General features: G+C 44.6%; 1 protein-coding gene across 6 annotated transcripts in view; it reads right to left on the bottom strand.

Moving 5' to 3' along the window:
- Positions 1-25438, bottom strand: part of PATL1 (PAT1 homolog 1, processing body mRNA decay factor) — a 39722-nt gene that overhangs the window by 11238 nt on the left and 3046 nt on the right. For 3 of the 6 annotated variants that reach the window (XR_008319911.1, XM_053311277.1, XM_053311288.1), the window contains exons 2-9: positions 15200-15311; positions 14705-14919; positions 14542-14619; positions 9516-9710; positions 8339-8440; positions 1943-2032; positions 1495-1685; positions 1309-1398 (exon numbers count right to left, since the gene is read on the bottom strand). Coding sequence is in view for 5 of the 6 variants with exons in the window: in XM_053311277.1 (XP_053167252.1) it covers positions 1309-1398; positions 1495-1685; positions 1943-2032; positions 8339-8440; positions 9516-9710; positions 14542-14619; positions 14705-14919; positions 15200-15311 (1073 nt within the window). In the remaining variant the exon portion in view is untranslated. The remainder of the gene's footprint in view (positions 1-1308; positions 1399-1494; positions 1686-1942; positions 2033-8338; positions 8441-9515; positions 9711-14541; positions 14620-14704; positions 14920-15199; positions 15312-25438) is intronic. The other 3 variants (XM_053311285.1, XM_053311296.1, XM_053311302.1) reach the window with 2 other exon arrangements.

The raw sequence follows: 25438 nt of genomic DNA, 5'->3' as shown, positions 1-25438 counted from the left end.
AGAAGCCTCTTGGCACAATTCTGACAGGGAAGGAGATACACTCCAACAAACCCTTACAGCTACATACTTTACATGTCATGAAAATCAGCCTGACTGACCTAAAGTGCAGGATCATGGTAGCAAATTCAACACTTGTGAAAGCAGTAAACTCACAGTAGGACACGAGAGCCAAGTGTACTCGGAATAAGTAAGCTCCATCCCAATCACTATCTTGTCTTATGTTTTGGCAAGTCATGACATCTCTTGCTGGACCTCCCAAATAGAGTCAATTCAGGTAAGCATTTGCTTTTGAGAAATACCTCCAAGATCACAGAGCTATGGGCACGCCAGGCATGAATGTGACAACTGTACCAGAAGACTGGCATCAGAAGAATCTGAGCTCTCTCCTCTCATTTTTAAAAAAGCATTTAGTCCTGATCACAAAGAAAAACCAACAGCAGTCCGAGCCCAACATTCCATCTCCACCAGGGGGAAACCAGATGCCCCTCAAAAGCACACAAGCAGGGCATGATGGCAATAGCAGATTCTCTCCATGACCGATTTCACATTCTCAGCATCTAATCAACAGAGACATACTGTCCCTAAACAGAGCTTTTAGCTGCCATGGCTAATATCTGTTGATAGAGCTCTCTCCTACTAATGAGTCTTATCCTCTCTGAAAGTTAGGCAAGACAGGAGCCATTGATTGGCTCCTGTTCTATGCATGGAATGAAGTACTTATCCCTGGCTACTCCTAGGCTGAAGTTACATGATGAGTACAATCCATGCCCTTAATCTAATCAATTCCTATTCATTGAAATCCTTGTGCATGCGCACACAGAGAGCGCCACATTTTTCTTTGAAAAATCCCATGTATGCAAAACAGAGATATAGCAGAAGCACTTAATCTGCACAGGTTACTTTATCTATTAAGTCTGGTTTATTTGATGCCAAGTATTTACAAACTTGAGCTATCTAATGGCACAGCGGGGAAGTAACTTGCCTAGGGAGCAAGAAGTTGCTTGTTCGAATCCCCACTGGTATGTTTCCCAGACTATGGGAAACTCCTATATTGGGCAGCAGCGACATAGGAAGATGCTGAAAGGCATACTCTCATACTGCGTGGGAGATGGCAATGGTGAACCCCTCCTGAATTCTACCAAAGAGAACCACATGGCTCTGTGGTCGCCAGGAGTCAACAGTGACTCAACAGTACAACTTTACTTTATGTACAAACCTCACTCAAAATGCACATCGGAGCCTCAAGGCAATGTTTCAAGCTTCCCCTCCCTGAATCAGTAGAACTACACAGACGCATTCACCACTCACTTCCTGTTCTGCTGCTGCCTCTGGTGCAGGAGTCGCCGGTGCTGCGGATGAAGATGAGTTGTGTCTGGCCTGAACATCTGTGGCTGAGCCCTAGGGAATAAAGCTCTCACTTAGGAAAGGGCAGCTGAAGACTGACGGACACAATTCAGTTTTGTTGTCTTATTAGAAGTAGAGCAAATGGGATACCTTAGATTCGTCAAGGGGGCTCCAGGACATGGGGAGTGAGGCAGTGGTGTCCCAAAGAAGGCCCGGAACCCACTGGCTGGAGGCATCATCTGCCCAACTCGGCCCTGAAGAAGCTTGGGATTAATGGACGCAAGAGGATTGCTAACAAGTCCAGAGACCCGTGCAAACTGGCTAGGAGACATTCTACCTGCCTGTAGAAGGAAAAAGCAGCATCAAGAGTACAGAACCTGTATCCACTGGAGAATGCTGACCAGAGAGAGGGATGGACAGACAGACAAATACACAAGCACGCACACAGACCCCTGATGGGTTATCTATTTCTATTTCCTGAATCTCTGGACTTTGAAAGCAAAAGAAATGGAGAAAGGACTGATTACAGCAGAGGAAAAAGGCCTCTAGGCCATGTTGTGTGCCACAAAAGATAAGAACAGGACAGCCAGATGTTTACCTGTGCACCTCCTAGCAGTTGCGCTCTTTGGAGATGGGTGAGAACAGGAGGAACGCTGGGAGGGAATGGGTGGCCCAAGAGGGAGGAGTTCTGGGAAGAGAAAAATGAAACACACACAAATTCTATGCAAACTACTCCAATATGAACATTCCAAGGTTAAACCTCCGGAGACGTTCAGATGACACATAAAGGGGAAAGGGTGAGATAGAAACTAGAAACATCTGAATCAGGGAATACAGAAGGAGAGATGTGTGTGAACATCCAGCACATTGACCATTCCGATCAGACAGGAAGGCAAGGAAGAACAGAAAGGCAAAATAATTTGTGTTCCTACACTGGATGGCCACACAGAGTGTCTTTGCTAGATTATTAGTACACTGGAATGATTAACTCCCTAAGATACCAAGTTTCCATTGTATATTAAAACACGTATATTGCACCTCTCTCAAAGACCCCCAGGATAATTTATTAAGACAATTATTTAAAACTAGCTGAACCCACACAGAGCATCTATGTACTAGTACTTGTTGACTCCCCTCGCCACAGCCCCCTCACCCCAAAGACCTCCCCACCCCCATCTGAGCCCCCCACACACTGCCACATCCCTGCTGCTGTCATTGCTTCTCACCCAGTCCCTCCCTACTCACACACCCTCAGTGCCCCCCATGACATGGCTTTTCTCCCACCCATCCCAGCAGATGAAATTGCTCCCCCCACACTACCCTCACCTGAGCCGTGCTCCTGCTCCTCTTCCTCCTCCATCCTGTTGCTTCCATCCCCCTCACCTCTCTTGGTCGGGGCTGTGGCATCACCGGCACTGACTGGCCAAGCCACAGCCCCCTAACCCCAAAGACCTCTCCACCCTCACCCGAGCATTGCTCCTGCTCCGCCACCCCCACAGCACTAGTGGTTGACCGGGCCTTTCGTCGCTGCCGCCACTGCCATAACCCCTTGCTCCCCTCAGGCTGCTGACAGGCCTGGGCCCGGCCCATCCCTCCCCTTCCTGCCTCCGCCAGTGGGCTCACTGCAGTGTTCACTCTGATTTTTTTCATCAGTGAACAGAATGAGTTTTGTTCTGGGTGGAAGTATCAAGGCAATGTGCAGTGTGCACGTATGTGCATTATTATATGCCACTATAATGCCGTGCACATACACATGCACAGACATACACATACACCATAAACATGGAAAGAAAGAAGTGTATTTTACAATTCTACTCTATTTTATTACCAAAAAAACAAGTAAATAGAGAACTCCCTGTTGTCTAAGTTTTGTTTATTTAAATTTGAATTCACCCTTGCTTTCTTGCTCTTATCCTGTAAGGACAGCAGGCTTTGGGGACAGGGCAGCACGTTTCTACCAAAGCATAGAAGGAGAAACTGCAAGAAACGTAGAAACACCAAATAAAGAAGAAACAGTGCAATTCTGGGGGAAATTATGGGACAATCCAATAGATTATAATAAAAAAGCAGGCTGGATGAAAGAGGTCAAAAAATGTAACCAACAAATGCAAGATCTAATAATAACACCAGAATTAATAAGTGAAAGAGCAAAAAATTTAAAAATTGGACTGCTCCAGGCGACGATGAACTGCATGGCTTTTGGCTTAAACACTTAACAAGCCTTCATAAACAACTATCAAAACAGTTCAATCATATTTTGCAAGGAGGTTGCAAGGAACAATGGCTAACAACTGGGAAAACCCATCTCATCATGAAAGACCCAGCAAAAGGTGCAGTTCCAAGTAATTATAGACCGATAACCTGTCTGCCAACCATGTTCAAATTATTAACTGGAATAATAGCAGATGAAGTGATGCAACACTTATTAACTAACAAACAGCTTCCAGTTGAACAGAAAGGAAACTGCTCGAACACCAGAGGCACAAAAGACCAGCTGCTAATTGACAAAATGATTTTAGAAAATTGCAAGAGAAGAAAAAACAATCTAAGTGTTGCATGGATTGACTACAAGAAAGCCTTTGATTCATTGCCTCACACATGGATACTAAAATGTTTAGAAACAACTGGTGTCAGCAAAAACATCCAGATATTTATAAAAAAGCAATGAGCATGTGGAGTACACAGTTAACAATCAATGGCGAGACACTTGGACAGGTTAGCATTAGAAGAGGCATTTTCCAAGGGGATTCACTATCCCCTCTGTTGTTTGTAATCGCCATGACCCCACTTTCACAAATACTAAACAAAACAGGCCTCGGATACCAAACATCTAAAACATCAAGTCAAATCAACCATCTGCTGTACATGGACGATCTGAAGTTGTATGGAAAGTCCCAGTCAGAAATCGAATCACTGCTAAACACTGTCCGTATATTCAGTAGCGATATAGCAATGGAGTTTGGACTAGACAAGTGTACTGCATTAATAATAAACAGAGGGAAAATAACAAAATCAGAAGGAATAGAACTGCCCAATGGAAGCAACATCAAGAACCTGGAAGAGAAAGAACATTACAAATACTTGGGCATTCTCCAGGCTGATAACATCGCACACACTGAAGTTAAAAGAAAAATTGGAAGTGAATACATCAGGAGAGTTAGAAAAGTCCTCAAGTCCAAACTCAATGGCGGGAACACCATACAAGCCATAAACACCTGGGCTATACCTGTTATCAGATACACTGCAGGAATAATAGACTGGACCTAGGCAGAGCTAGAGACGCTAGATCGTAAGACCAGGAAAATCATGACCATCAATCATGCTCTGCACCCCCGCAGTGATGTCGATAGGCTATACCTCCCTGGCAGCTCAGGTAGGAAGGCTGCAAGTCCATCAAATGGTAGAGGAGGAGAAAAGAGGCCTTGAAGAATATATCAAGGACAGTGAAGAAGATGCACTTCAAATGGTCAATAATGCGAAACTATTCAACACCAATGAAACAAAGCAGGCCTACAAGAAAGAACAAGTCAAGAACCGAGCAGAAAAATGGAAAAATAAGCCCCTGCATGGTCAATATTTATACAATATAAGTGGAAAATCAGACATCACCAAGACCTGGCAATGGCTTAAGAATAGCAACTTGAAGAAAGAAACAGAGGGTTTAATACTGGCTGAACAAGAACAGGCACTAAGAACAAATGCAATAACAGCAAAAGTAGAAAAATCCACCACAAACAGCAAGTTTCTTCTTTGTAAAGAAGCAAATTTATTTATTTTATTGTATTTATTTTTACATTTATATCCCGCTCTTCCTCCAAGGAGCCCAGAGCGGTGTGCTACATACTTAAGTTTCTCCTCACAACAACCCTTTGAAGTAGGTTAGGCTGAGAGAGAAGTGACTGGCCCAGAGTCACCCAGCTAGTCTCATGGCTGAATGGGGATTTGAACTCGGGTCTCCCCGGTCCTAGTCCAGCACTCTAGCCACTACCCGCGCTGGCCGTGGACCACCTAATCAGCTGTTGTAAAAAGATCGCACAGACTGACTACAAACAAAGGCATGACAGAGTAGCAGTGATGATACACTGGAACATCTGCAAAAAATACAAACTACCTGTAGCCAAACATTGGTAGGACCATAAAATTGAAAAAGTTGAAGAAAATGAAGATGCAAAAATATTATGGGACTTCCGACTACAAACAGACAAACATCTGCCACACAATACACCAGATATAACTGTAGTCGAGAAGAAAGAAAAACAAGTCAAAATAATCGACATAGCAATACCAGGGGATAGCAGAATAGAAGAAAAAGAAATAGAAAAAAATCACCAAATACAAAGCTCTACAAATTGAAATTGAAAGGCTGTGGCAGAAAAAGACCAAAATAATCCCAGTGGTAATTGGTGCCCTGGGTGCAGTTCCAAAAGACCCTGAAGAGCACCTCAACACCACAGGGGCCACAAAAATCACCATCAGCCAATTAAAAAAAGCAGCTTTACTGGGAACAGCCTATATTCTGCGACGATATCTATAACAATTGACAATAAAATTCTGGCATCCCAGGTCCTTGGGAAGGACTCGATGTCTGGATAAAACAAACCAGTCAATAACACCTGTCTGACTGTGTAAACAAGAAATAATAATGCACAACTAAAAGTGCATACACACTGAAAATAGGAAAATGTTTAAAATATTCAATATTTTGCATGAAAGGCACATTAAAACCAAATATAGCAATTAAAATATTAACCAAAACACTCAAATATGCAGCAGGATGGTGCTAAAACCAGCAAAAAGCAACACCATATACTCCTTGATATGTATATCAAGTGCTACCTCAGAACAAGTAAAAAAAAGTTGTTCTAGAATCACTGATGAAGGACTGCACATAATTTAATTTTTTTTAAATCACAAATTAAATTTTTTAAAACATATTTGTATACTGCCCAGTGCGTCTCTAGGCAGTTTAGAGCAATAACACAATTAACACATATAAAAAGTTCAAATTATTGAAAATATAAAAATAGAACAAAGTATTACAGGGGAGGGGAGTTGGATGGGGGCTACGTAGGGGTATTTTCCTTATGTGTTACATCTTTTTTAAAAAATAAACTAATTCAGCTAATAGTCAACTAATAAGTCAACTTTCCAAAATATATATAAATTTCCTCAGGGGTGGGGAGGTGATTTCTTTTCATTTCAAACACAGAGGAGGCAGCACTGGGAGGACCAGGGGAGCAGCAGCTGTCAGCAAAAATTTTCCCTCCCTGGGTGAGGGCAAGTCTGAGTGATTGGGATCACTGCGTGGGAGGGTTCAAGCTCTGGGCACCTGCACCACCATGCACCTTAGAGGGAATGCAGGCTCATTAGCCCCAAGCAGGAGCAGCAGTGGTGGCTGACTGGGCCTTTCCTCGCTGCCACTGCCAGGGACACTCGCTTCTCAGGCCACTGACAGGTCTGGGCCCAGCCCTCACCTACCTGCCTGCCTCTGCCAACGGGCTTGGAAGCTCCGAGCAGGAGCAACAGCAGCAGCTGCAGCTGACCAGGCCCTTCCTCACTGCCACCGCCGGGTCTGCTCACTCCCCTCAGGCCACTGACAGGCCCAGGCCCAACCCTCGCCTGCCTGCCTCCCTCCCCTAATGGGCTCGGAAACCCTGAGCAGGAGCGGCAGTTGACTGGGCCCTTCCTTGCTGCCACCACCATGGCCACTCACACAGCACAAGGACTTTGCCGCCAGAGAAGCCCGCTGGCCTCAGTAAACCCACACATGCACACTGCTCTACTAACACACACACACACACACACACACACACACACACACACACACACACACACACACACACCATAGTTCCCTCATCCCAGACACCTCCCCACCGTCCAGCATAGCAGCAACACTACTTTTCTTCCCTATGCCGCCACCTCCTTGGGGCTCCCTCCTCTGCCACCCTGCTGCTGCTGCTCCTCATCTCTGGCACTGGCTGCCCCATCAGGCTCCTCCAGTTCCCTGGCCAGCCCAGAGCTTTCCCTCCCTGCACTGCCTCCACCTCAGGCCTCCTTCCTCTGCGGCCCTCCTGCTCCTCCTCCTCAGCTGCTCTGTCTGGCTCCTCCAGTTCCCTGGCCACCTCTCGGGAACCCACCACCACCAATGCTGCCCTTCTTTCTTATTCTCTGCCCTTCCCTTGTTGCTTTCTCTCTCTCCCCCCTTCCCATTTAATTTTTCCTCCTTAATTTCTCTCTCTTCCTCTGGCTTCTTTCTTTTTCGCAGTTTACTTCAGAAGGTCGCCATGGTACAGAATTCTCACTGCCGGAGAAGCCCGCTGCTTGGGCCTCCAGTGTCACTGCCAATTGGTGGTTAAGCACTGTGTGGGTGTGGCTTGCCACATACCACCCAAGGCTTTTATACATATAGAAGGCTTACACACACACACACACACACACACACACAGGTGACCAAGAGGAATTTTACAGAAGAGGCAAAAAATAAGGATTAGCAATCGGCCAAATGTCTCTTTAAAAAAAGGCATATTTTAACTGCTTGCCAAGAGGTACACAGCAAAATGGCCAAACAATGTGAAAACCTGGAACAGACCTGATATATTAACATGCCATGAGAATTTAAGAACCAAAACCTACCCCAAGCATCTGAGCTCTCTTGATCAGGCTTCTTTATTGCAACAGCAAAATGCTAAAGGGTTATTTTTCTCTCTCTTCAGCAACAGATCATTCTACCAAATGCCAACACCACAAAGGATTCCAAGAACTCAGAAATACACACAGATGTGGGTTGGGGTTGTCAAAAGGACACAGAATACACTCAGGACAGGAGGGTTTTATTTCAAAACAAAGTGATTTTGAAACAATTCAGGGTCAAGTTTGTGAGGAATGGCCTTAAAGAACATTAGAAATAGCAGGGAATACTGGGGGGAAAGAAAAAGAGGGCAATGCACAATATCATACCACAGACCAAACAGAATTGGTTTGCAATCGTAATTACCGTCACACTGCAGAGTTGGTTTGGGGACATCCTTTCATTGAAGGGACTTGGGTAACGCTGCTGTATTGGTACTCTGATGTGAACAGGCTTTGGACAGAGAATCTGCCATACAAAGTGGGGAAAGCACAAAATAAGCAAGACAGAAGTGCCAGTTTATGCCTTAACCACTCATTACATCCTCCAGCTCCCAAATACCAGATAGTTACTCCAGCATCAAAGCAGCTAAATAAATGTATCAAGTTCAAATTTTGCTTGCATTTGAGAACACCCTTGCCAGAATAGTATATGCGCAGAAATGGAAGGACAATGAAATGCCCTCAAAAGAAGATTGGTTGATAAAAATGTTGGAATATGCTGAGATGGCAAAACTTACAGTACTGATAAGGGATGAAAACTTTGAATCTTTTAAAAGAGATTGGAAACCATTCTTACTATACTTAAAGAACTATTTTTCTAATATGGACCTTTCAGCAGGGTTTGAAATTTAGTAATAATAGCAGGTTGGGTAGAGCAAAATCGAGTTTGCAATGTGTAGGATATATGTTTTGAATTACTATAGCAATGGTTAACTTGTATAGTTAATGAATCGCGCAGATTGATGAGAGGGAAGTCTACATTTACTTAATTAGATGTAACGGGATTGTTAAGATATTGTAAAAACCAATTAAAAATTTTTAAAAGCAAAGAGAACACCCATAAACCCTCAGTGACAAAGCAGTTAAACCCCCAATTACCCCCTCCCCCCCAAGACCCCATCTTCCTGAATATCCAAACACGGGAGAGAAGTTTCATCCTTGCCAGAGCCTCTATATTGCCTTTCATTAATAAATACTGGCTAGTAAACAACAGTTTCACAGACAGTTTTCCTATTCTACCGGGTTTGGACAGAAGGAAGACAAAAATGGATTTTGAGACAGCTGCAACATCTAGAAGTCAAAGAGAGAAAACAAATTCCAAAGGAGAAGAGCTTCTGAATAATGTACTTGCCTCTGTAGATGCCAAACTGGAAATTCCTTTATGGAAACTCCATAAGGCAATGCCTTATGTTACACAACACACTACAGGGTCTGTCTCCCATTTTTCATCTGCTCCTGGCTGAAGCCATAAATCCACTCTCTCCACCCACCCCTAATCAAAAAGGGTTGTGTGGCAGGTTGGTAGGGAGGAGAAGAAATACCTGCTGGTTAAAGTTGGGTATTGTAGGCTGTTTAGGCGGGGTCCCAATGGGAACAGCCCTAACAGGAGGGCTGCCAATGACTGGAGAGGACGACCGCCTGGGTAGTGCCCGCTCTGAAAGGTCCTGCTCTTCTTCTCGGGCCTGTGGAGGCCTCTGCGGCAAGGCATACTCCAGCACTGACACAGAAGGCACCTCCTGCATAGAAGAAGGGAGAAACACACCTGTTAGTTTTCTTGAATACCAGGTATTTGGAAAGGAGACAACAGAATATATCTTAGGGAATACTCTCAAGTTGGCGGTACCCTAATGATATTTGTTTAGTCGGTCATCAAAATGTAATCTGTGGAAAGCAGGAATACAGAGATTCAAGATGGCGCCTGTGACTGTAAGCCAGTGGATAGGTAGGCACAGTACCATTACACTGCATCCCATTGTGTGTACAAGGAACAGATCCAAGGAGATTGTTGCTCCATTTCCCCCAGCCTGGTCAAATGCTTTGCTTTTTCAGATGAACAGATTTGCAAATGGGAGGGGAAAGCAAGGATGTGTCACTCAGTTACCAGGAGCCTCTTTGAGCCAAGAATCTCAGAGGCTCTAGATGATTCTTCACTTTAGTGTGAGACTTCCATTCCCAGATATCAACTTTCACCAAACACAGATTTTAGTAGTACCAGAGGCAGGCCCCCCCATCTACTACATTTCACTGAAGTGGGAGTCACCTTTCAGGAAATCCACTTTCCCATGCATGTTTCAGGGAGTGCTTCAATAAGAAAGAGGTGAGCTGACATCTAGTAGAGATGTCAGAGTTTACAAGTCCAAATTAAAATACACAAGAATTGACCTACTAAATTAGGCCAAGGACCCACCTAATCCAGCAATTAGATAAATGCTTTGGGGAAGGCCACAAACAGGGCATGAAACAGCCCCCTCCTCTTTGCGGTGAGTAACCAATGCTCCATTCTCTGCTGCTCTGGGTCCAAGGGCGTCTCACATGTGGGGATACCACAGCCCTTGTCCAACCAGGGAGGGTGCCAGAGACTACTGTGTGGAAAGTACCTGCTGGAGTACCCTCCTCCCGAATGCTGCCTTGGCAGGGGCAAAGACATAGAGGGTGCCCGCTAGGTTGCTACTCTGCAATGTCCTAGATGGATGAGTTATAGGAAAAAACCACTGCTGTGGTTGCAGCCCTAGTAGAGTGGGCAAACGGCTTGGTGGGAGCCCCGAGGCGTGGTGATTCGTAAGCCAGAGTTATACCTGCCTTACGCCACCTAGCTATGGTGGTGGGTGTGGCCAGGTATCCCATGGATAGAGGCAAGAATGAGAAGGGATTCGGAGGTTCTAAGTGTTTTGTCTACTTCATGTAGGTTTTAAGGCACCTGCGGACATCACACTTATGCTAAGCTCCTTCCCACCAGGTGAACTGCTTTTGGGGCAAAAGGAGGGCCAAATAAGATCCTGAGACATGTAGAGGGGTAAGACTACTTTTGGTCAAGAAAGGGGTCTGGGATCAGCTTCACAGAGACCTCCAGAATACTCAAGAGGTTTATATATAGCTAAGGCCCTGAGTTCAGACACTCTGTGTGTTGAGGTAATGGCCCAAGGAATGTCAATTTAAAGGAGAAGATACGGAGTGGAATTGAGGACAGTGGCTCAGAAGGAGGGCGTTGGAGAGCCATAAGGATAATATGTAATGGCCAGGTAAGGAAAGGATGGACCACTGGAGTAGACAGGAAAGTAGTGCCCTTCAGGCCACAGTTTAAATGAAATTGGTGACGCCTGGCACCTTTAGAGGTTCCCGAGATTAGGTCCACTAAGAGGATGGCTTGGTGGTCTTAAGGTATTTGCGGAGAGCCCCTTGTCCAGTCCTTCTTGCAGCAACTATAACGGGTGGTTCACAGAGGTGGACCACTTGGGGAACCTGTGGCAGGCCAACCAGCATAGAAAGGTTCTCCATGTAATTGGTATATCCTGCTAGTGGATGGCCATCTGAATGCCAGCAGTGTGGTGAAAACCCAAGCTGAGTTTCCATGTTATGTTAGCAGTAGGTGTTCAGTTTCCAGGCGGTTAGCCCTAACCATCCTGGATCTGGGTGCCGGACCTGGCCGTGCTGCAAGAGAACAGGTGTCAGTGTGTGTGGGGTGGTGGTGGAATGCAATGGCAGGCCCCCCAGCCATGGCGATGATAGGAATCCACCACTTCCGCCTGTTGGCAGGGGGACCTTGTGAAGAAATGAGGCAATAGTGCGTTTGCTGGGGTTGCAGATGGATCCACCGTCGGTGTGTTGAAGTGTTCTATGATGTGGAGGAAACCCTCCAGTCGAAAAAGGGGGGTCTGAGTGGATCAGCCAAGCAGTTACCGTGTTCGAGACACCCCGTACATGATGTCCCAGCAAGGACACCTCGCAGTATTTCACCCACTGGAATAGCAGCGCTGTTTTTGTTTGCAGGGACTTGGATCTAGTTCCCCCTTGCCAGTGCACGTTAGCCCTTGCTGTGGTACTGACTGTGCAAAGGGGTATGTGGCGGTGAAGGATCATGGTCTTGAGCTCACAGAGGGCTAGCTGAATGGCTCTGAGCTCCAGCCAGTTTATACTGTGCCAATGCTCCGGGGTCGACTGCTTGACCTGGGCGGGTCGGTGTTGGCAGTGCGCTCCCCAGCCTTCCTGCTGGCACCTGTGGTGACGAAGATCCTGGGAGAATCCAGGAATTTCTTCCCCACCAACAAGTGTGGGACAGTGGTCCACTAGCGCGGAGGGTGAAAAAACGTCTTGTGCCCGGGAGACGCATATGCTGGGTTTTACTGCAATACTATTATTTTATATTTTAAATCCCACTCTTCCTCCAAGGAGCCCAAAGTGGAGTGCTCTATACCTAAGATTCTCCTCACAACGAGGCTGTAGGAGCCGGGCTCAAGGCATGCAGTTTTGACCGTAAGTGGGGCCAGATCCACCACCTGGAAATCCCTGGGGAGCCTTAGGTGAGTCTGGCTCTTGGGCCGCAGGCCAGTTGCCCTCAGACCTATGTTGGTCTAGATCCTCCTGGCCCATCGGTATAGTCAGTGAGTGAAGCTCCTTAATGGAGCTAGAGGGCCGTTGGAGGGCCCCTCGTGGAGTTCCAGTGGTATGTTACCCCATACCACTATGAGGGGTAACCCTGGGGTCTGGGGACCTGTGATCAGATATATCAGAGGAGTGAACGCTGAATTCCCTCTGTCTAGATCTGGGTCTAGCCTTTTGGATCTTTTACCATGTCTCCTCTTACTCTTCAATTTCTTAGGGGCTGGAGTCTCAGAGGGAGAGGAGGCCGCACTGTAAGAGGAAGGGGAAACCGTTTGGTCTGCTTCCATTTTTGTTTGTTTTAAAATCATCATTATCATTATTATAATTTTAAATTCCAAAAGCAGCATCTCTCTCAAGATTCTGCCTATAATCCTCAATCCACACCCCGCAGGTATGTGGCATATCCCTAGGAACATCAATAAGACCTGGGCTACTGGATATTTTTGGGTCAGACTAGATGACCCTGTGGAAACACATAGTCGGGAGGTCAGACTATCGTAAAGACCCAGCATGGGCCAAGCTCACCAGTTCCTCCAGTGCCGTTAAGGCTGAACTCCTGGTCAACACTGTACGTGCCCACACATCCACCATAGCCACCCCAGATCTGGCTGCTGGTGTTTTCTTGCGGGCCCTGGAGCCCAAGGCTGCCATTGCTGGCAGTAGCAAGTCTGCTTGGCCTTCCGCGCACCCTGGGTGGCCATGCTGGGCAAGCGGGAGGTTGCGGGTACTGCCCGCTCAGCAGTCACCCCAGATTCAATCGTTGGCGCCTGCTTATGGGCCTTAGAGCCCGAGGCCGCCAGTGCCGGCGGGATGTGTGTGTCTGCCCGGTCTTCCATGCACTCTGGTTGGCCGCAAAGGCGAATGGGGGTTGCGGGCAAGTTTTGGCTGCTTTCTTGGTGGCGAGAGAGGTTGGGGAATACGGAGGCAGAGGTGGTGCCCAGCCCGCTTCACCGCCCGATGGCTGAGGCCTTTTCTGTTCCGGGATGCCACCAAACACCTGATTGGCGGTGTCCACGTGCTCCGGAGGCTGCGGGCTTTGTGAAATGCTCGCCCATGAACATGGGCTCAGCAGCAGTGCTGTGGGCGGCAAAGAGCAGGTCGGCCATTCAATTTAGACCCCCTCAGAATCTGTACGTGTAGTACTCTAGGGGGGTCTTTCCATAAAATTATGCAGCCCAAACGCAGGTTAAAATGGAGGAGGGAGGGGGAAAACAAACAATGAAAGTGAAACTAGAAGTGCTGGAGCACTGAGAAGAGCTGCCTGGAGCCTTCACAGGATTAAAAAGAACTGAGGAGGGGCTTGCTCCTCCCGAACTTAAAGCTAAGCTAATTATCATAGTCCTGCCTTGGAGTCACGTGGGTCAAGATAACCCACACGTGAGATCCCTTGGACCCAGAGCAGCAGAAAAATCAGAATTCTGTTTTAAGGAGTTAGCTCATGTTTTAAGAACACAAGTTTCGAATTGCCTACAGAAGGGTGTCAAACTACAACCCTGCAGCTGTTGTTGACCTACAGCTCCCATCATTCCCAGCCACAGTGACCAGTAGTCAGGGATCATGGGAGCTGTAGGCCAGCATCTGCAGGAGGGCCACAGTGTGACACCCATTGCCTATACACAACCAAGGTGAAGAAATATTCAGAAAGGTAGACTGTATCATGGGAGACCTCATTTCAAGTGAGTACACTAGAGTCATCAGCAACTGATGCCATAAGACAAGATACAGCCAATCCAACCAATCTCAATGAAGAGAGTTTTGTACTTCTTTGTAAATCACAACATATTCTGTTCTCCTCTCCCCAATACCATCTTCTTCCTTTACCTAAGACTGCATGGCCCCTGGGCAAGGACAGCATCGCTCTCTTCTGCTCTAGATAAAGACTGAATAATAGAAGTAGTGGGGGAGATGGTCTGCTGTCGGAAAGACAGATTCTTTTTGATGGAACAGAAAGAAAACGGAGCACTGCACCTGAGTGAGAAGAGGTCCTCTAATGCGCCTGAGAACTGAAGGCCCATCCCAGATGCTCGAATTGAGACCCCCAGGCTGCTGCAAAAAGGCAAAAGGTTAAAATCACAAAAAGGTCCTTACCACACAGTCCCCCAAGGATTAGGTTATTCATTTTGCTACTTACTTGTACCAGGGGCCGGGTTTGTACAGCCTGCATGATGGCAGGATCTTCCAGCTCATTATCTATCACCATCTTGCTCAGCCTCTCTGCCAGGATTTCTTCATGGTCCCCCAACAGGTCCATCTCATCAGTGACTGCCTGATCCACTTGCTCTCCTGAGGATGCAGGCTTCTCTTCCAGCTCTGCCAGGCGCTCATGTGCCTCCTGCCAGTCATCGTCTACAAGGGATAGTTAGAAATGGCATTTGCTTGGCATTATTGCCATATCCCTTACCCCTTACTATAGGTGCATCTGTTCAAAAGCAGAAGCTTTGGACAGCAAAGGGTTCCCACGCGCAGCCTAAAAATTATCTATTCAGATCAGGACTGGGCCACATGATCTTCCACAGGGAAGAAGTCTACAAGTACAACCATTAAATTGTGTAAACCCAGAACTTGTGTAAACACAGCCTTGGCCATATGAATGACAAGGCAACATACATTCATCACGCAAACTTACCAATGGCGCCAGCTCCAAACGTGTCATCGTTGAACTGGTCAATATCTTCATCTTCCTCAGCCACGTTTTGAAAAGCTTCTTCATCCTCATCAAGAGGGGAGTCCTCAAGGGACTTAAAGGGGGGAAAGACACACAATATTGATTTCAAGAATGATAAAGGCATTTTAGCCTCCCACTATAGTGTTTTAGAATGTTCTTCTCCAAGTATGAAACATGAAAACATGTTTCTAAACATCACAAGTGTCTCATAAATGAAGCAGGTAAAGTCAAACTTCACCTTCCAAAAAAGGCAAAATACATTTCTGTTACACCTGCCAGCAGAGCTACCTACTTATCAGCCGGGATTAAACAGGCACAGATTCCAGGAGAAGACAACACTCACAATGAAAAACCATACTATCTGCATGTTGCCTCCACAACTGAAAGTTACTGCCTACGTTATGAATTGGGATGAAGGGGGGACAAGATCAAGATCACAAAACCCCTGCTAACTTGGCAGAGAGGCACCTTTTAACGTGGTGATTCTCTTTATTTAGCAGGGGGAGAGTAACTGCCCTATCTACCCACAGCAGAGTACCTCCAGTGACTGTTGCTGGTGTCTGTCCTGTGTTTATTTTTAGATTGTGAGCCCTTTGGGGACAGGGAGCCATCTTATTTATTTATTATTTCTCTGTGTAAACCGCCCTGAGCCATTTTTTGAAGGGCGGTATAGAAATCGAATGAATAAATAAATAATAAAATAATAAGATCATGCTGTATCAGATCCAGCCAATAGTCTCATTCAATACTTTTAGTTTAGCCACACCCACAGAGGCTTAACCCTGCCATGGTCATTTCATCTGCTAAGGTGGGTGTTCTAGGATTCAGAGAGAAAATTGGTTAACTTCTTGTGAGGACGACATTTAGCAGAACAGGAGTGATGGTGAGCTGAACTGTAGTTCTACTCATGAAAATAGAATGTGCAGGCTGTGGTGCACTCTTAGCTCACATGCTGTATTTTAAGAAGCGATGTGAATGCTAGGTTATGTTGTTATACAAATAATTTAATTCTGCTGTAGTCTTGATTTTAAAAATAAACAGCCCCAGAGATAAGTGGATCAAGGATTGAAGCTTGAACATATTTTTTCCACTCCCCATACTTGTATTAAAGTAAATGTATCATTTCACATTATCCCTCCCTTTTGATATATCGCCATGTGTTTCTTATATAAGGAGTGGTTTTACCCATGAGGTAATTCAAGTTACATTTGCATCAAAGCAACATTTCAAATTCAAATCATAAGCACAAGCCAGCCTTTAACTCTCTCTCATTCCCTTAAGTAACTATCTGAATTGTGCTAGATAGATAAAGACAACTTGTGTGAAACCAAGTATTTGCACTGAGGAGAAGTTGAAAATAAGTTAGGGAACAGAAACCAGCCAGACGTTTTTCCTGAACTAAGCAAATACTGAACACTATCTCCTTAATGGTTACTTTTTAAAGACACAGACATTCTAGAAAATAAAGCTCGTTGCTAAGGATGTGCAACAGTCCAACATGAGAAATGGAGCCCATTTATCCAAGGTAATAGTTTTATCAGATCACAGTTACCTTATTACTGGTCATTTCACCGGGGTGGGGGGAGGAGGGTCAAATATTTTTAAAGCATTTTCTTTTTTAGAACAAAAAATACTTAAATTATCAACAGGTTTATACAAATGCTAGTGGAAAAAACATGCTAGCTGTTCTTGTGACATAATGAAATTATTATTTTTAAACTGCAATGATCTACTATTGGTATTTTAGTGAAGGTTTAAGTATGAGTGATTGAGTTAACAGTTCTCTTTGGTTTCTGTTCTGTAACACTAGGATCAGCCATTTAACTTTCAAAAGTTAAATTACACACAGAAGTCAAACTAACAGCAACAACCAAGTAATTAATCAGTTTTTAAAAGGCAGTGAGAAAGGTACACAGTGACCCATCTACACAGTGGCATTCTTGGCATGAAAGGTTTGACAGCATTTAACTGGTCAACTGACTGACATGCCAGCCCTGCATAATGGACCAGAGTGTAACCATCTCTTTGGACTCAGTGCACCCCAGCTGCACTGTTATGTAAGCCTCATGCAAAATCTTCACTGCTCTATATTAAAAGAAGGGAATTGAACTTAAAGTTATTTATGGTCATCACCTTCCCAGGGATTCCAGCTCAAGTCTCAAGGCAAAGTCTGGAGAGCTTTTCTGTTCATTACTTCTTGTATTGCTGAGGATGCAGTGTGGACTTGCATCACCTAATTACACACCACAGGTACTAGCCAGTCAGAGCCAGGGACAACTGGATAACCATCATATGCCCCTGGTGGCGCAGTGGTAAAACTGCGACCCCTGTAACCAGAAGGTTACAAGTTCGATCCTGACCAGGGGCTCAAGGTTGACTCAGCCTTCCATCCTTCCGAGGTTGGTAAAATGAGTACCCAGAATGTTGGGGGCAATATGCTAAATCATTGTAAACTGCTTAGAGAGCTTCCAGCTATAGAGCGGTATATAAATGTAAGTGCTATTGCTATAGCTATATTAGCACTGATTGTGCTAACTGGGGAAGAAATTAAATTTTCCTATTATCTGTTATAAAAATTAACTACCTGGCAACAGCAGCGCAACTCTGGAAGAAAATGTGAATCCCCACAAAAGAGTAATAACTGAGTACTTATTTAACGCACAAAGAAGATAGTTTGGAAAAGGCCTTTAAAGCAGTTCCCTTGATCCCTATATGGTTGGTGGGAGTATGAATAAGTAAGCTCTCTTGACCATACTGCACTTCCAGCACACATGAAAGCCAGGGGCTTCTTTTCATTGCATTTCAGTTCACTTTTTAATACACAAGACTACATCCTTGTATTCTTAGTTAGTTAATTTCACATTAACTAATTCAGATGATTGAAACCCTCCTTTTCAAATCTTATGCTCTCAAAGACTTATGCAGATTAGAATCCTCACTTCAACAATAAACTGATATTGATAAAAAAGCAATGATTAAAATAAATAAATAAATGATGTTTTAATTTAAGTTGGATTTTAATTTTTAAAAGATAATTTATATTCATGAAAAATATCATCATGAATATTAATCATAACTTCTAATTATATTCTATGAACATGTTAATGACAGAATATGGGGATCAGAGATAACATACCTAATCAATCCTAATCCTCAGGTGGTGTACATGCAGCATGCGCGTGCGCACACACACACACACACACACACACACACATAGTGTCAAGTCCTTTTCCCCACCTCTCAAAGTGCAAAGACAAAGAAGGTCAATGAATGAATAGAGGATTTGGGGGGATGGAGTAGATCTGAGCAAGGATGACGAGTCTGGATATAAATAAAATGAAAGGGATAGGGGAGGGGGAATAGAAAGTGGAACCAAAAATGGAACATATTCATGCAGTCCTGTGAGGAAACCTTTTCTGAGTGTATCCTCCATCGTAGAAGGGAAACGCCTATAATGACAACAGGTCCTATTTGGGAATATTTTTAATGTAGTTCCTGTACCTGTGGTAAGATAGGCCTGCATGTGAAATACAAACAGTGCAACAAAGAACTGCAAGGTCTGCTTGCCTGAATGAAACAGCATTATAAGTTTACCTACCTTCTAAAAATAAAACCTACATCTCTGAATGTTTTAAGGTTATATTAGACAAGAATGTATTTTTACTAGAAAATGATGATTAAATAGAATCTTTCCAACTAGTGATTTAAATAATTAAGGATGAGTCCTCCTGTGAAACAATTTAAATTGCTTTGATTTAAATCACACACACCCTGCAATAAACAAGACATGCAAATAAAAGAATGTTCCCTTTTATGATCCTTGTTATAGGACTAGAGGTGCACCAAGGTAATTTTGAAGACTGGACCTAGAGACCTTTAAAGCCCCCCTGCCCGCCACAAATTAATCATCATCATGCTTGGCTGGACGGCCACACCATCCAGGACAGACTAAAGAGGATTTGGGGGCCCCTTGGGGCTGTGGAGGCTCTGGACTTTGGCCCAGAAGTCCATGGACACAGTGTTTAAAGGATATTAAAGTATGACTACTCTGGGCAATCTGTCTTGAATATACATATTTAGACAACCTCAGGAGAGTTACGCTTTAACTGTCCAGGAGACTTATGCAGCTCAAGCCACAGTTAACTACTCCAGATCCAGACTTTGTCATGGGAGAGCATAAAATTGGAGGAGAGACTGAGAGAGGGACTTGGATCAGAATACCACTTGGAATGCTAACCTATTAAGCTCTCCAGAGAATCTAGTATAACAAAGTAGCATCTTGTACTCAAATCGCTGAATGTAACCCACTAACCAAATGCTACAGGTTGCCACCTCAGTGCAACTCAAGATGCCTATTTTCCAATGTATGCTAGTTACAGAGTTTCCTCTAGTACTCAAGAGGATCCGTTTCCCAGATCATAAGATTAACAAATATCTCCAGCTCAGATCAACAGCTTTCCTGTTCCATTAATGAACAGCATCCAAATGCAACACTCAAAAAAACACAATACAAAAAAGGTAAGAAAACAGTAATGGAATTGAGGTTTTTTGTTTTGCTTTACCCTCTAATTCCACCTTTTACATTTAGCATTTAAAAACTATTTCTTATATTTACATAAGTTGTTCCTTGTCTGCAAAAGTTATCTGCAAACAACTCTTGCTTGAGTACATCAAAATGGCATGCCTGATTCTGGAATCTGGCAAATCACTAGTCCACAGACATATCAGTGTGTATTATTTATTAATTCTAGATGTAATAAATTCAGTACCCCAGACTGCATGCAATAACATTTAAATCCCACTTTTCTTCCATCATGTAGCTCATGGAGGCATACAGGGGCTTACTAAGTTATAACTCATTGAGACACCAGACACAACAAGATGACTATCATGTGCACCCAGACCATGCCCTTGGACTCCTGGGTTTCATAGAATAACTCATAGGAGTCATTTTTACAACACAGACACACGAAACGGGGCTGTTCAGCTTTGGCCCTCTTGCAGATGTTGGCCTACAACTCCCATAATCCCTGGCTATGGGCCACTGTGGCTGAGAATTATGGGATTTGTAGTCCAAAAACAGCTGGAGGGCCAAAGCTGAACAGGCCTGCAATAGATCAAAGCCCTAGAGATCAAAACATGGTGTCTGGCTTTCCTACCAACAAAGCTCACTGGCACAATCATTCTTCACCCACTTGTTGACCATGGTATAAGTTTCTTCTGCTTTCTCTTTAAGGAATTTCTTAAAGGAATTCCTAGACCCTAGCCCATAATTCATGTCCAGGCCTTTACTCAACACACACAGTTTTAGTGTTGTACAGTCTCACTGCTACGCCTGTGATTAAGTGCTTTTCATTATGAAGCGGCACTCAGTAATGGAAACAAACAGGAGAGTGCAGAACTTTCTCTTCCCTAAGGGGCATCACCACTGCAAGCAGCGACAGTAACCTGTGCTCTACACAGTTAGGCTAGTTGTTTGTAAAGGTGTTAGGAATTAGGCTACAAAGGGCGGTGGGAGAGAAAAGTACCTCATATATCGCATTATGACTACTTGCTACAAAGTGGAGTATGTAGTGACAAAGTCTATTGGAACTGGAAGGAAAAAAAAGAGCCTCCCTAGCACACCCACAAGCACAAAAGTAGGTGGTCACGGGCTGTCCTATTTCCCTACTGCCACCCGCACTATGGCAAAGACGGGGCACGGCCGCTCCACATGCAGGGGCCTCCTGGGTCATTGTTCCCAGATCCTTCGTGCCTAGAGCGACCTCTCTCCTTTAGCGCGCACGCTATCGGACAGCTCGGGGAGGAAAAGGAGAGCAAAGAGCTCCAAAGAAGGGTCAAAGGTCACCGCAAGGGTGGTCCTGGCCACCCCCGTCCTCTTCTGCCCAGACAAGGCAAGCCCCGCTTGCAAGAGGCCGGGCGGCGTCCGCGTACCACGCACCAGTGGTATTTTCACCTGGTAGCAGAACATGGTTCGTGAGGCGTGGAGGCTCCCCCCGCCACCGCCCGGGAGGCCCCGCACGGACCCTGCTCTAGCTCTGGGGTCCCCGCCCCCTTGCTACGTGCCCTGCATCTTGACGTAGTCACATAAAGTCCGCCACACAGGTTTCCTCTTGCGTAAATTCAGTGCACATGCGCACTGACAGCCTTGCTCTGCCCTCATTCCTGCTATTAAATGGCGAGTGCTTCAGTCTTTCATAAGGGGGAGTGTCCTCTTAAAGAGCCAGAATGCCATTCTTCTCGTGAGGAAAGGGGATATTCCAAACAAAGAACGGTGCTTATGATCCTCATTAAAAATTGCGGCTGTACGAAATGGTCTTTGTGCATGTTTTAGTACACACCTGGACTTCGCAGTGAAATGTCGCAGATAGGGTTGCCAACATACATTCCACTGCCCGAATACAGGGACTCGAGGCGGAGGGAGTATACTGGAGTAATGGGTAGCCGCCTGCGTGTGCTATATGTGTGTTTAACACTTTCAGCTTAAACTATGGTATACGTTACAACTTAGATTGCTTCTCTTCTGCTGATGGATATAACCATTGTTGGTTAGCCAAACTGGGTGTGATGATATAATTTTGTTTTGTAGAAAGAGAAGTGTTGTTAGCCAGTAAAAATAGGTTTCACACATGAGTACTATCTAGTAGTCATCACTTGCATGATTTTCATGATCCTGATACGAACACGACGAATATTTATGTACCACTTTTCAACGCATCTGACAAAGCAGTTTACATAGATATAAATAAATAAAATGGCTCCATATCCACAAAGAGCTCACAATCTAAATAAGAAACATAAGACAGACACCAGCAACAGTCACTGGAGGGATGCTGTGCTGGGATTAGACAGGGCCAGTTGCTCTCCCCCTGCTAAATAAAGATAATCACCACTTTTAAAGGTGCCTCTTTGCTCAGTTAGCAGGGGACTGGTATCCTGATACCTGGATAATGCTAAGATAGCTAATTACTGATGACTGTTAATGTTTTTGTTAATGTCCCAAATATGGGACTTGGCAACCTTAAGCCTGCAGGTAACCAGAACCACAGAGTACTCTCGTTGGGAGGGAGAAGGGAAAGGAATTGGAACAGGGGCATAGCTAAGGGAGGGGACCCATGTTCATCTCCTCCCAGTGGCCCTTCAGAGTGAGGGAGAGAATGAAGAAAATAGGGAGGGGTGGAGCTGGGGCCCCAGGGTTCTTTGAACCCACCTGCTCAATTATAGCTATACCCCTGAGTTGGAGTTCATTAATTTTTTTGTTATGAGTGAAAATAATTGGTTTGATTTTAGCCATAGGTTCTTCCCATTAGCTGAAAATAAGAGATAAATGGCATCCCATAAGGGACAGGAAATTTGGGGCTGAAATAAGGGATATCCCTGCTAATAAGGGACTGTTGGTAACCCTAGCAGACTTTCTGTACCTGTTGCTTTTCTGGGTCTTTTGGCCTCACTGTTTACATTTCCCCCCTCTATATGAATATGTATCTACTTATCTGACAAAGCTTCTCAAAGCTGTTGAGGTCTATCAACGGCTACTGAGGTCTATCAACGGCTACTAGTCTGAGGGCTATAGGCCACCTCCAGCCTCAGAGGCAGGATGCCTCTGAGTACCAGTTACAGGGAGTAACAGCAGGAGAGAGGGCATGCCCTCAGCTCCTGCCTGTAGGCTTCCAGCAGCATCTGGTGGGCCACAGTGTGAAACAGGATGCTGGACTAGATGGGCCTTGGGCCTGATCCTGCAGGCTGTTCTTATGTTCCTAAATGCCAGAACAGATTTGATTGTCAAGCATTCCCAATCTTTCCCATCATCCCCAGCCACAAAGGTTGAAGGTAACAACATCTGGGGACTCCTGGCTTCTATGTTTTACAAATGACTTGGAAAAGGGTGTAGAGGGGATGCTTAACAAATCTGGAGATGACATGAATCTGGGCCGGGGGAGCTAACTAGCAGTCTGATATGGACAGCCTTGAATATTGGTCCCAAACCGACAAAATAAAGTTAAACAGTCACAAAGACAAATATAAAATCCTGCCTTTGAATAAGAAAAATCAAATGCACAAGCACAGGATGAGGGAGACCTGGCTTGCCAACAATAATGATCCTGTGAGCTGCATAGTGCAGAATTTTAGTTGAATGTTCATCAACTGTTGGATAAACAGATATCTTCTGATATATGGAAATATTAAAATAAGAAAGAAGTGGGCAGGAAAAGGTAGTCAATTGGTCTTTCATTGTAAACCACTTGGGGAGCAAATCTTGATTGAAAAGAAGGGCAAAAAATAAATACTCATCATTAAATTTGTAGATCAGCCAATATTTTAATGGTTCAGCCAATACAGTGGTGTTCTTAGGTAACCAGTACTATGGTCTGAGAAACTCAAAACCCAGATTCTTCCAGGCTCTGTCCACAATCTGCCAGATTCAGTCCCAATGCTGCCAATAACCTTCAGATTCTACTCTGGCTCTAACCTTGTCAGGCTAGATTCTACACAGGCTTTCAGTCTACTCGAAGAGCCAGAATTTATGAAATCAAGAATTGGCAACCCAGCTGACAACTGTGATATTGACTTGCTTATTTGTTATTTTGAACATTGATCCAATTATTAAGCCCAAAGGTTCTCAGAGCAGCTGCCTATAGGCTAATACAATGATATACAAGCATACAGTCAAAACAAACAGATCAGCCAAAGATACACCAGCATTAAACCAGCTCAAAATACACACACACACAATCTAAAAAGCTATACAGTCTAAAAGGAGTAGACAAGGAGTAAACAAGCAGGTTTTCACCTGGAGCCAAAGAGCATCTGTCAGCACCAAGTGAGCCTCCCTGGAGAGAGCCTTTCAGAGCTAAGATGCCACAAGTGAGAAGGCATTGCCTTGGGTTGTTACCACCATCCACCTTGCCTCTGAAAAGAGGAGCTGAAGAAGGGCCTCTGAGGGTGATCCTTAATATCCGGGCACGTTCGTGTGAGAAAATGTGGTCCTTTAAGGCTTGAAAGTTTAAAACCAGCAGTTTGAATGGTGCCTGAAACTGGGCTGGGAGCCAGTTGTTTTAAGAGTATTTATTTATTTATTTGAATTTATATACTGCCTAATATTGAAATCCCTAGGTAGTTTACAGAATTAAAACATAAAATATAAAACATTTAAAATATATAAAAAGATAAGATAGATTAAAAACACATTAAAATTTAACAATTTGCAAGATTAGCCAAATATGTTCCATTCAGGGGTGACTCCCCCATGCATAAATTGCAATTATTTTTAATTTCAGCCTATTCATGATATTTTGCATTGTACTTGCAATCACCTTTATTTTTAACATGTAACTTATAACTGGTACCTTTTATTAGCCCCCTTAGTATCACTTTCTTTTAACTTGTAATTTTATGCTGGTCTACAACCATAATAAAGGTTGATTGATTGATTGACTGATTGCAAGTATTCAGCCCACATATCTCAAGTCAGAGACCAGAGTGTTGCCTGCTAGGGAGACAGACAGCTGATGGCATTTGATTTACTACTTACATTTTGCCAGCATAATAAATAAAACAGATCTGATCTATGGTTGGAAACAGACATTTTAATGGGAATTTGAAACCCCTGCTGCTTCATACACAAGAACATTTGTTTTTGCTGTTACAAGGGATACGATACATTTCCAAGCCAACGTGGAAGGAAGTGGCTTTTGGGCATGCTGTGGAATCGATTGTCCAATACATCCAATCTGCCCTCCACCCGCAAAAAAAAAATCACACCTGGTTCGCTGCCTTGAGGACTTCTTTGTTGAAAGGTGAGATATATCAATGAGAGCCACATTGTGTCAGGACCAGCCTGTGCGCAGACCCCGACAACCTCCTCAAAATACGACCCCAACAGCAGGTACAGGAATAAGAGAGTCGGTGTACTACTACTGCTTTGACACACAGCCCAAGGGGGTCAAGCCAGAAGATGGCCCAGCCGGAGAACATGCAGAGTTGGGGGGGTCTGATGTACCTGGACTGCTGTCACACACTGAGCTCCAGAATCAACACTGGGATCATAGGAACATAGGAAGCTGCAGTATACTGAGTCAGACCATTAGTCTATCTAGCTCAGTATTATTGTCTACACAGACTGGCAGCAGCTTCTCCAAGGTTGCAGGCAGGAGTCTCTCTCAGCCCTATCTTGAAGACGCCAGGGAGGGAACCTGGGAC

Source organism: Hemicordylus capensis, chromosome 1 (assembly GCF_027244095.1).
Source record: "Hemicordylus capensis ecotype Gifberg chromosome 1, rHemCap1.1.pri, whole genome shotgun sequence".
NCBI classification, from domain to species: Eukaryota; Metazoa; Chordata; class Lepidosauria; order Squamata; family Cordylidae; genus Hemicordylus; species Hemicordylus capensis.
The sequence above is the reverse complement of the archived record's forward strand: the minus strand, read 5'-3'. Positions and strand labels throughout refer to the sequence as shown.